Source organism: Haliaeetus leucocephalus, unplaced genomic scaffold, assembly GCF_000737465.1.
Source record: "Haliaeetus leucocephalus isolate CR32 unplaced genomic scaffold, Haliaeetus_leucocephalus-4.0 Scaffold284, whole genome shotgun sequence".
Taxonomy (NCBI): domain Eukaryota; kingdom Metazoa; phylum Chordata; class Aves; order Accipitriformes; family Accipitridae; genus Haliaeetus; species Haliaeetus leucocephalus.
In genome coordinates, this window is record NW_010972720.1 from 8071849 (window position 1) to 8084607 (window position 12759).

At 37.6% G+C, this 12759-nt stretch overlaps 1 protein-coding gene across 3 annotated transcripts in view; it reads right to left on the minus strand.

Moving 5' to 3' along the window:
* FAT1 (FAT atypical cadherin 1) overlaps nt 1–12555 on the minus strand; it is a 105055-nt gene extending 92500 nt beyond the window's left edge. For all 3 annotated transcript variants that reach the window (XM_010570035.1, XM_010570033.1, XM_010570034.1), the window contains exon 1: nt 9288–12555. In XM_010570035.1, coding sequence (XP_010568337.1) covers nt 9288–12555 — 3268 coding nt within the window. The remainder of the gene's footprint in view (nt 1–9287) is intronic.
* Nucleotides 12556–12759: the final 204 nt, after the last annotated feature.

Consider the following 12759-nt stretch of genomic DNA (forward strand, 5'->3'; position numbering starts at 1 on the left):
AGAGACTCTAAGTGCCAAATGCATCATTTTTAAAACCATAACAAATTGGTGGAAAATATATTTAGTTGCATGAAATTCTAAGCAAATGTTTTTTAAACTCAAATTATTACTCAATTTAGACACAGTTAATTTTTTTTTAACGGAACTAATTTTTTCTTGCATAATGGCCCGAGTTTGACTTAACACCCTGAAGAAAAATGCCATAAGAAACAGAATGAAACCATACAGATCTTCCTCTGTGTGAACTTCACTCTTATTTTCTGAACACACTCAAACCGAGTGGTTATCATTAACTAGAAAGCAGACAATAAAATAATACCCCATTTTAAAAATAGTCTACACAACAACCATAAATATGCCTCCTCAATTGAAGTGGCCCACACAGATACAACTGTCTTTCCCATCTTGCAGACTAAGCTAGGATTTCAGCTTTGCTCCAGGTATTGCATGCTTTACTATCACTGAAAATTCCGGTAGGGAAGAGAAGTCCTCAAAACATGAGATAAATGCTTTAAAAAAAACCCAGGTTATTGTGTTTGGGTGGGCATGGTATGTGCGTGGCTTCACTATTTATTGTCACAACAAAACCTTTCTTCTGGTGGGTTCTGGAGAAGTCTGATAAGGACTCTTCTGCAAACGATTCACAAGACTGCTGGTAGAAGAGTTGAAATGGGTAGATGTTGTTCTCACGCTGCTCATCTTTCCCAATTCAATACCAAAGGGAGGGAATGCCCAGGCACAGCACAAAATAAATATGCCACTGGAAATAACACTGAATGTATATCAGCATTAAAATATCTTTCCACAGCATTGAACTATCAAATTGATCTTCACTTGGTCCCCCTTTTTTTTTTTTTTTTTTTTTTTTTTTAAATACTGTGTTTACTAAACTCTCCTCACAGATAAAGCTAAGGGAATGATTATTTCTGCATCTCTGACCTAAACTACTTCTTGTTTCCAGAATAAGAACGGCTGTATTTTTTATTATTATTTAGCAAACTAGTATTTCTTGAACAAATACGTTCCCCACATTTCTCAAAAAAACCCCAACACCCCAACATACACTTTTATCCTGAAACACACACACAAAAAAAAAGCCTCTCAAACTCAGAAAGCATTACCTGAATTCCTTTAAGGGCTTTAATTATACACTATTCAAACAAATAGATGATGTTTGCCCTTGTATTATTTTCCAAAGAAATCATGAGCTTAACAGTTTGTGCTTGAATTCCAGGTTTTGACCTGGAATTCTGTTCCAGATGTCAGTGTGGCAACTGACCAGCCAATTCCAGAATCCAAGAATAATCTGCATTAAGTCCTTTGATTAAGAAAAAACTCCTCTCTGCTGACTAGAATTTCATTCAAATCTCCATTGTGCATATTAGAATCAGGTTTTAGCTCCTCTTAACTGCTAACTGAAGTGCTGATGCAGCCCCTTATTTAAAAGATTAACCTTCCAAATCAACATTCACAGGCTTAAGAACTTAACTCTAACTTGGAGTTTATAGAATCTAGTAATTGTTCTACAAAGTTTTGGTTTTGTTTTTTTTGTTGGGTTTTGGGGTTTTTTGGTTTTTTTTGTTGTTGTTGTTGTTTGTTTTTTTAACAAACCACATCAGAATAACCTTAGAAATTCTTACTCTAGCACATTTATACATCAGCCACTGAAGAAAGTTAGCTGCTATAGCTATATGGGCAAATCATTAACTTCAGTACAATGTAATGTGGCAGTACAGAATTCAGTGTAGGGTGAAAAAAAATTGTCTGGAAAGCTAATTAGATACCTGGGACAATAGTCTGTGCTCTGAGCTTCACTCATGCCTGTACCCAAACTAGCTAGGGTAAAAATTTCTTGTGCAAAAAGCTGCAGCCACTTAGTATTCCACAGAAATAGAGCATCTCCTGATCCAGCTCTCTCTTCACTAGTGGGAAGAACTACCGTGCTTCCCAAGAAGAAAACACTATGAGTAGACCTTCACAGGAGAAGGTCTGCTTCCCATTTACTCCTCATTTTTAACTGGTCAAAATAGTTACATAAGGAATTTTAATTGCAAAACCTATGTGTCAACAGGACTGTGTCTGTGGACAGAAGCTAAGCAGGAAATGTCATTGTCACAAACTTGGACTAAATCTTAGAGCATCTCTTCCTCATAGCCTACCATATCAAACCCACCAGGAATATTCTTTCCTGACTATTAATATCACCTAATCAATTACAATTTTTAAATTAATGTTTAACAGCTTTTTGTAAGAAAGATTTGCTCAACATTTTTTCTGTTAACAGATTTCAGTGACCTATAACCTATCTGACAGATCTGCAAGGACTCAGAATAAACTCAGCACACAGTCACCATATGGCTTTGACAACAGCATGTTTGGAATATATGTATAGTAGAAAAATGGAAATTAGTTGGAACTTTTTTGTTTCCTTTTTTTTTTTTAATTTGAACTGAGGGAAACTAAGTTCTTATATATCCTGGTGTTTATATTCATGACTTACACAAAAGGGGTAACAAACTAACGTATATGGAAGGTGCAACTTCAACGTGAAGCATTCACTGAAAGAGTGTGAAGAAAGTCCCGTATTTGTAAGGCTGCTTAACTGAAATTAACTTAAACCAAATCATACTAGTCTCAGTTCTGATTAAAAATGCCTCCCCTACCTTCAAGTGGTTTATGGCTGTACTAGTACAACAAAAAGACAGAAAACGTCCCCAGGCATTGGAACTTGATTCCGTACATTGCTAAACTGCTTTGGTCTTTGCCAGCTACCACTCTTCCAAAGAGCACCGGGGCACAGTTAGTAGTCAAAATGCAGCAGGTAGCATTCCCCACAGACAATCTGGGTGCAGCCACCCTGCCTAAAGGTATGAAGAATTGTTAGGATAGATGCAGGCCAGTTGGCTTCTGTTCCAGACAACACTGCTGGTTTAATAGCTATCCAATAGGTACTTAAAGTGTTCTGCTCCATTGATGATCACAGTATTTAATCTTTGCTAATGCCTATCTTCATATTAAAACTCAACAACAGTGAGAGGTGGAAGGATCTGAAAAGCTCAGAAGCCAAAGATCAAGAAACAGAACCTGAAGCCACCCCTTATGTATAAATGTTAATCATATCCTGCGTTTTAATTAATGCAATTACAAGAACACTACAAAGAAATGTTAACATGCTTACTCTGTGTTAGCAATGCTCTGTACCTTTTAAGACTGTAATTCGGTACTTTGCTTTACATAGTAAAAATCCTATTTATTCTCCTTAATGAATTACTGCCTTCCCAGCTGGAAATGGTTCTGGTAATATTAAAAATAGTGTCTCATAGCCATTAAGCTTTATTGATGGTATTTTATGCACACAGAGATAGTGCAATAAAATTAATTTTCTTCCACATGCCCCTGTTAACTTTTTCTTTTTTTACTTGCTCCTTCAACATTCTCTACCAAAACAAATCATCTTTCCTTATCATGGTAGCAAGGTTACACTTGAAAATAACATGGTTCCAAGGGATGACTACACAAGAAAGAGAAATCCGCTAAAGGTTACAAACCACATCTGACTCAAAAACTCCCCAAATGGAAAATAACCAGAGACTAGGAAAGTATTAGAAGGAAGTATCATGTGTCTGCCCTGGTCTTATTCTTCCTTACGCTACTAGAGACAGCATATCAGGCTAGACAGACCTTTGTTCTAATAAAGCACAGTCATACTTAGGTCTTTTTAAGTCAGCAAATAAGTTTAATCACCTTAAACTTTGTTGTTTTTCTTAAAACAGAATTACTGTTATTCTGTAACACTCATGGCCTAATAACTTAAACTCAGGTTACTGAAAGAACAGCAAGATTCCTGGTAACAAATAACTATATTACTGGATTAAACACGGAGTAATAAAGTTATCATGCATGAAGTTCAGACTGCCACATCACCCTTAACACCATTCTGGAACTCGGTTATGTGCTGGGAAATATCCTCCATTGCAGAAGTTCAGAAAATGCCTGCTGGTAGCCTTGCAAGTTGAACTAGCTGGGCAGTCTCTGATAACAATGTGTTTGTAAAATTCATCATGGTTTATTAAAATAGTTCAAACAAACTGTCATCAGGGGAAATCTTACTGCATAGGGCCTATATGCAACACCCTGCATCTGGGTGTACAAGGGTTGCAAATCCAACCGCTCTAGTATACAACTGGTTAGACACAACCAGACACCATGGAATTCATGACTCTCTGAAACTTCCTTCATTTCTGAACATCAGCTTCCAGGATGGGCTCTCATCTTCTATAAACATTGCAATGAGACCTTTCTTACCTAAATGACCCAGGGCATCTACACTCCCTCCAAGTCTGCTCGATCCCTCAGCTATCTAAATTTTGAGCACTGGAAAGAAAATCAAAACCAAAAGATGATAACCTTGAAACAAGATAAAAACCCAGTTCTCGGTAATAAGCTAGAAGCCCTGATATCTCAAGGAAAGGAGCAGTCTGCGTGGCAAAAATTCTTTGGAGAAGGCCAGATACTGCAAAACCAGTAACAGTTCTCATTTTTATGACTGAAAATCAGTCGGAATCAAGCGGAAGCTTGCTCACCACATGCTGGTGCTCCCACGTCAGTGTCATGTCCAGCCCAGTGGGCAACACTGAATTGCCTTGTTCACCTATACAAGTGGAAGAAGTACTGGAAATGCTTTCTAACGCTGTTTTTACATACTAGAGCTTCCATCTTTCATTTCACCTTTGAGGAGTGTAAATACTTAATGGAAATGCTCTATCCTTATATTTGACAACCAGAAAGTAAACAGGAAGACATTCTCCTTTTCCCTGCTTGCCTGCTGGGATGAGAACTGGGACAAGGAAGGAAGAGGTTTCAGTACTGCCTTGGTCCCACATAGCTTCTGCTTTAGGTTCTCCTCCAGCAATTGCTTCTATCATTCCTTAGAGCTTTTCTAAGTGGCAGTAGCAACATGGTATTGACATGATTTATCTCACTTTTATTGCTCAGTGCTAACGGGATTTAGATGGTGCGTGTGGGGGTTTTTTGTGGCACACTGGGATCTGTATCAACACAATGCATTCTATTATTAATACATCCCAATCTGCTCAACTCCTTATCAAATTCTTTGGGAAAATATTTTACAGCTGCTTTAGTAGGCAATTTATATAGCCAGTTGATCATCTCAATTTGCAGACTTCAGTCTAGCTCACACATAAAAAGCTATCTTGAATGCCAACTTCTCCTCAACACACATATCTAAAGGATATACAAACTGCTTTGTTATATAAATTCACTGCAGAGAAATCTTGTTTTAAAGTTTTTCCCTTCATACTGTTATAATACACCCAGAGTCTCCGTTTATTATGGAATTTGAATTTTATCTCTGTACAGTAACAGTCATAATGCACTGTTATACTTCTGAATCATTATATATTGAGCAATGATCTCTGATCTCCTTCCCTTACCCGCTTGGCTTCCAGTTAACAATTTATGAGCTGGAGATAGCATGAGGCCAAACCTCAAAATAATCTCATTAGTAACATTTATTTTCTTTAGTCATACTTTCGATCTCTATAACTTCCTAGGGAAATGAGTTTCATGACTTTACTACACTTCATGTGAAAAATACTCCCTTTTAGGTTAGTTACCTGTTAACTGTGTGTGCCCTATTTCTTGCATTGCAAAAACCAGACAGTGATATGAGGAAGGTGGTACAGAAACTACTGCAATTTTACAGACTTCTATCACCTTGCTCTCCTCCTTTACTGACCATTATTGCCTTTTCAGGCTAAAGAATTTTCCTGGTTTCAGCTGGGATAGAGTTAATTTTCTTCCTAGTAGCTGGTACAGTGTGTTTTGGATTTAGTGTGAGAATAACCTTGATAGCAACAACTAAACCATCAGCATGTTAAGTAGCGTTTACCCTAAGTTAAGGATTTTTCAGTTTCCCATGTTCTGCCAGCAAGCAGGTGTACAAGAAGCTGGGAGGGAGCAGAGCAGAGACAGCTGACCTGAACTAGCCAAAGGGGTATTCCATACCACAGAACGTCATGCTCTGGATATAAACTGGGGGGAGTTGGCTGGGAGGGGTGGATTGCTATTCGGGCATTAGTCACCAGGTGGTGAGCAATTGCATTGTGCATCACTTGTCTTTTCTTGTTTGTTTTGTTTGTTTGTTTTTTAATTTTATTTTATTATATTCCTTTACATTACAGTTATTATTATTATTACATTTTGTTATTATCATTAGTATTACATTTTATTTTAGTTTAGTTATTAAATCATTCTTATCTCAACCCACAAGTTTTACTTTTTATTTTTTTATTCTTCTCCCCATGCTGCTGGGAGGTGGGGAGAAGTGAGCGAGCAGCTGCATGGTGCCTAGCTGCTGGCTGGGCTTAAACCGTGACAAGAATACTTACACAAAAGCTAAAATGTGACTGACTACCAAATTCAGCCCTAATGTACTTTTTCTGTGTCCTCCTGAAAAGCACCAGTGCAATTAGGCAACAAAGTAATCAAAGCAACTCCTGAGTCTGGGAGTATGGGTGGATTAGGGCTCCCTGTTAAGAGATTTATTTCTAATGGTTTGGACCGGACTGCAGAAAACAGAACCTATGAAAACCTAAACCAAAGGTAAGTCTTAGAAAAAGGTACTCAAGACTTAGTGGCAAAGATATATTAAACTCTCTTGTGAAAATTCCAGAATTACGAGTACAAATTTCAAACACTAATACAGTTTCCTACCTTTCAAAATGTAAAATTAAAAAAACCTCATTGACATGGAAAAGATAACCTGAAAGCCAGCAAAAATTCCATGCATGGAACTAGCTATTTGATGCTTCTATCATCATGAATCATCTAGTCTTTCTGCAAATGTGACTGTTGTCCTTGATTCCTAAGAAGCAAGGCACAAAAGGATTCCTCTTAGTCATCGAACAGTTAAGTGTTAACTCCAAATAACTTTGTAAATCCAGTTTATCCATCTTTCAACTGAAAGTGTAGTATGATGCTTTCAGAGATAGCAGGAAGCATGTAGCTCAAGGGTAAAGTCAGAAAGAAGAGCCCTTTAGCAAGCTGAAAATGTTACCAAGTTGCTTGCCAGATCTCCTCTTTCACAAATTCTTTAACATGCTTTCTTGGCTAATTATCAGTCTGCTCCCTGTATCAAGGCCAGTCCATTTTGAAAAATATGACAAATATTCAGACACTGCAGTATAAAGAGTGCCTTCTGTAACAATTCTGATGGTGTCTTAGCAAATAAAAAAAACCCAAAACCCAACACACACACAAAAAAAACTCAAACAAAAGTGTCAAGGCAAAACTTAAGCTACATTGTCAAGCTTGTAGATACTCCATATTCTTTCCTGGGTTCCTTTAGATCAACATTTGACAGAAAAAAACCCTACCAAACACAAACACACACATTCTTCCCCACGCCAGCATCTCAAGTGAAATTTGTCCACTAAGATTAAAAACTAGCAACCCCTCTTCACCACCACCCCATCCCCACCAAACCCCTCTACCTTCATCCCTGAAGAACTGCAAACACTAGATACCAGATAGGAATATAGACAATGCCTCTCCCATGCCTTGAAAATACAGAGCCGCTGTCCTGGACAAGATTATTAAATAGAAGCTGGTTTTGCCCCAAGTTCTGCCAACTTTGTAAACCTGTCAGATAAAAAGGAACTTACTTAAACTCACACCAATTCTTCAGTAAAGCAAACTAGCCTTGTGCTAAAAGAGTAAAGAGGCAACACATGCAGACAACTAATGCTACCACTGTAGCAGTGTCACAAAAATGCACATACCTGTCCACATAACACATAAATAGGCACACATGTACATATTGGTATCAAAATAAAAATATTTCTTCACTCTTCAGTTCTCATTACTATTGTCTATCACTTGGACAATGAATTGGCAAACTCAGACTCATTCTGTAGGACAACTAGATGCTTTTCTAAGATACTATAATGCACAGTAAACTTAAATGTACTTATGTCAAAAGAAAGGCATAATGATACACAAACGAATAGTCTGCACACATAGCAAAAACCTAAAAGTGAAACTACTAAGTCTTGGAAAGTACTCAATTCTCCATTTTTAGAAAATCTGTTCCACAATCTTAACTCTGCGCTTTGTTAAAAGCAAAGCTAAGAGAAGCAATGCTATATTTCAAGCTCTAGAGTTGGTTCTTTAGCCACAAACTACATAATTTAATAACTGACTTTCTACAGAAGAAAAAAATATTGCCAGTAACAGTTTGGTCACCTAAACCTTGAAGAGCAAAGTGACTTTGTGAACCCATATTACCCACATTCGCGATTGTGGCAAGCATATAGAACGAACAGAATGGCTACTGGATGAATCAGATTATGATTGATATTTTTTTTTTTTTTTTTTTTTTTTTTTTTAAGATGTCAATCACGTATGTCATAATTTACCTACATGTAACCTGTAGCCAAATTTTGCACAAGATTCCTCAATTTATTTTAAGGCACTTAGATAGTAGCACAATATCAATGCTCTATCTTTATCAGAGACATAAATGAATGGGTAGCTACACAGATGTCCAACCAAAATGTTAAAGTCAGCACTAGAATTTTATTGAAACCATAATTATGTTTCTTCTGAATACATGACACTGGAATAATTCTTACACTTGCTCATCAATTTATGCATTATTAATGAAATAAGTCAACAGTTCAGTCTGCTTCATTTATACTAGTTTTTTTAAAGGCTGCATCTATGCTTTCTTCGACAGAAGCCTTTCCATGAAGGCAGCACTGCTTACTAACTTACAGATGGGCACCTATAACAACTCTGAAACATAACTACCAAAACCAACATGTATGGCAATATCACAACAAGGCATACCTCCAGTAAATGAAGCAACAGAGATGTCACTTAAGATTTAAAAGGATGAAAATCCCTGCAGAAAGCAGTTTGTTGCCTTAGCTTCACAGTCCCACTGCCCGCAAGACAACAGCGTTCACATGAGGTAGACCTTCATTTTATATCAATAGTATTATTTTTGCCAGGTGGCATAGATTTTAAGATCTAAGAATGGCTTTAGGTAGGCTGGACAGCAATGAGGACAACAGAGGAAAATCACTCATCAAATGTATACATATAATTTCCCTAAAGTGTTAGACAGTGCTATACACATTATTACTGACATTTTTTTGTCCTTACAAGAACATCTATCTCAACTGTGACAATGCTGCTTATCTTGTCTCTTTGCTGGCATACGATTTTATTTAGAATATAAAAATAACCGAAAGCCACCTTACCTTTTTCTTCATCTATTCGAAAAACTCCTATACCAGATCCATCTCTGATGGAATATCTAATCTCCCCATCTCGTCCCGCATCTTCATCGTAAGCAGATACTGTCATTACTGAGGAGCCAACAGGGGCATCTTCTTTTATAAAGCCTTTATCTGCAAATACAGAGAACTGTGGGGGGTGCAAGTTCTCATTCACATCAACTACCTCAACCTCAACGTAACACGTAGAGGACAATGAAATGGGCTTTCCTTTGTCCTTGGCCCGCACAGTCAGGTTATAAAGTTGTTTCTTTTCATAATCCAGCCTTTGTACAATACGTAATGCTCCACTTAGTTTGTCAACATCAAAGGTGCCATCTCCACTGTCCAAAAGACTGTATCGTACTTGACTTGACTGGCCTAAATCAGGATCATAGGCTTCCAGCCACGTAATAATAGTTCCCTCAGGAAGATCTTCTCGAATTTTCACATGATAATTTGAAGGAATAAACTTAGGAGGATTGTCATTAACATCTTCTACAGACACTTTCAAAATAACTGTTGAATATAATTGAGGTTCTTCAACAGGTTGGTCCCTAGCCTCTATTTTCAAGAAATAGACATGCTGTTCTTCACGATCCAGAACCCCTACAACTCTCACAACTCCTGTCACAGCATTAATAGTAAACTTGTCTGTATCTGTAAGAAGAGAATATTTCACTTCTCCATTAGCCCCCAAATCTTTATCAGTAGCTTCAATTTGAATTATTTCACTGTTTGGCTCTTTGTTTTCACTCACTTCAACAAAATAGCTGTCTTGCAGGAACTCTGGTGAGTTGTCATTAGCATCCAAAATTTTTACATCTAAAAGGTGCCAGGCAGACTTCTGCGGTATTCCAAGATCATAGACAGTAATATTTAGAGTATATTTATCTTTTACTTCTCGGTCAAGGGGAGATAAAATTTTCAGCACTCCTCTTTCCATATCAACAATGAAACTACTATCTTCATTACCTCCAGAAATAACATATACTAGCTTTCCATTGAAGCCAGTATCAACATCAGTAGCATTCATAAGTAGTATGCTGGAGCCCACAGGTTGGTCTTCTCTTATCTCAATGCTACTGGGGAGAGTACTTCTAAACTGAGGTGCATGCAGATTCACAGAGTGAGTATCAAAGGAAACATCCTCAACTTCTCCACGAGTGTGCAATTTATTTGCTTGTAAGAGTTTCTCTGCAAGCATTTTGGCAACACCAGTTTCTTCACATTGCAAGTTGACCGGTTTGCGGCTAGTAGCTACAGTTATGTTGATATACAATGGTTTTGCAAAGTTTTCTCCATCTGTAGCAGTAATTTTCAAACTGTGAAAAGACATTTTAGCACCTAGGCCATCTACTAGTGACTGTTTGAGTGAAAGTACTCCAGAATTTGGATTTAGGCTAAATAAATCCAGTTCATTTCCAGATTCAATTTGATATCTCACCAACTGGAGCTCATCAGCATCAATAGCAGATACAGTTGTTATTTGTTCTCCAACACCAAGATCCCTGGGGATTGTTCCCTCACAATTTATTTTCTCAAACAGAGGTATATTGTCATTCAGATTATTTAAAATAATAGTAACAGGAACTTCAACTTCTCGACGATATGGTATACCCCAATCAGAAGCTCGAATCCTTAAACTGTAAACCCTTGGCATCAATTCATAATCCAATTCTTCTGAGGTACTAATAATCCCACTGAAATGGTTAATCACAAATGGCAAAGGATTTAGGTTTGCAATGCTATAGGTCACATAACCATTCTCCCCTTCATCAGGGTCTTTTGCACTTACTCTCATGACACTCGTACCTATTGGCACATTCTCATCGAAGGAGGCTTTATAGGATGTCTGGGTAAATTCGGGAGGATTGCTGTTCATGCCTAGTACCTTAATTAATACTTTTGCAGAAGCTCTTCTGTCACTTGTCACAACTTCAAGTTCAAAATGGGATGCATATTGTGCTTTTATGGGTTCTAAAGTGGTAATAAGACCAGTGTGAATGTTTAAATTGAATTTTCCTTTGCCTGGTGTATTTTTAAATACATATTTTAAATGTGGGTAACTAGGCAGAGCTTTCACCATTATCACAGGTGTGTTTGGAGGGGCAAATTCACTTATTTCAGCTCTATATATCTCTTTTTCAAATCTGACAGGACCAGACTTAAATTGTGGTGATGTCACATGAATAACTTTTACAGAAGAAAACTGTGGGGGATTTCCTTTATCTTTAGCTTGAAGGGTAAGGTTGTATCCAAAAGGGTGGCTCTCCCAATCGACGTGAGCAATGGCTTTTATTCTGTATTCTTTACCTCCTGGAACAGACCTCACTGTTTTGAACTGTTGAAGAGGATCACCTGCAACAATATTTAATGATGCTATTTCCCCATTTGAACCCTGATCATTGTCCTCTACAGTTACAATTGCATAAGTTGGATCTTTGTCCGATTCTGATGGAGTCAATGTAACAGCTGTAATAACGGGGGCGTACTCGTTTGCTTGCTCTACATGAACAGTTAATTTTGCCATACTGCTTATGCCACTGCTACCATACAGCTTCAGCCCACGGTCCACTGCAAGAATTTCCATCTCATAACGCTTAGTATCTGAGTAGTCAAGTCTACCAGTTAGAACTACCACTCCACTAGTTGGATGTATAGCAAACACATCTGTTCTTTCTTTAAAGCTATAGTAGAACTCTCCATTTGTTCCTATATCTGCATCTGTTGCACTGACTCTTGCGATGCTGGTCCTTATTGCTGTGTTTTCAGGCAAAGAAACACTGTAAGATGTTGGAGAGAACAAAGGCCGCAAGTCATTTGTATCCAGTACCTGTATCCTGACCTTCGTGCGTGTTTCAGCGTTTGTATTTTTTTCAACTGCTTTAACAGTCAGCATATAATGGTCTTTTACCTCTCTGTTAAGGATAGCTGTGTTTCCTCCCTTGGTCCGTATTCTCAAAAAGCAAAAGTTTCCAAGAACATATTCTTCAGCTTTGAACAAGTTCTCATTGTCACCAGAAATAATTTTGTATCTTAGGTCCCATAAAGGATTTGTAATGTAAATGCCCATTTTCACTGGATGCCCAACGTAAGTCTTGGCTGCAGAATTCTCATACACAGTGGCATTATACTGTACTTGTGTAAATTGCATTGGTGGAGCATGATGTGGCCTTTGATTTCCTTCACAGTTTCCAAAATGCTGCACCAGCAGCATCAGCAGCAACAGCATAGTCAAGTATCTTCCCATGGCAGCAATTACAAAGAAACCCTGAAACAAGAGAGAGAAGTGTTAAGACTTACGACTGTTCAGATATTATTCAAATAACCTTGATGTTTAGCTTAGAATTCACACTTGAAAGAAAACTAGAAGTTACACATTTAGGTTATATCCTTTTTGCAGAAAGTTTCAACATGATTTACAGTAATAAAAATAAAATAAAAATTAAAACTC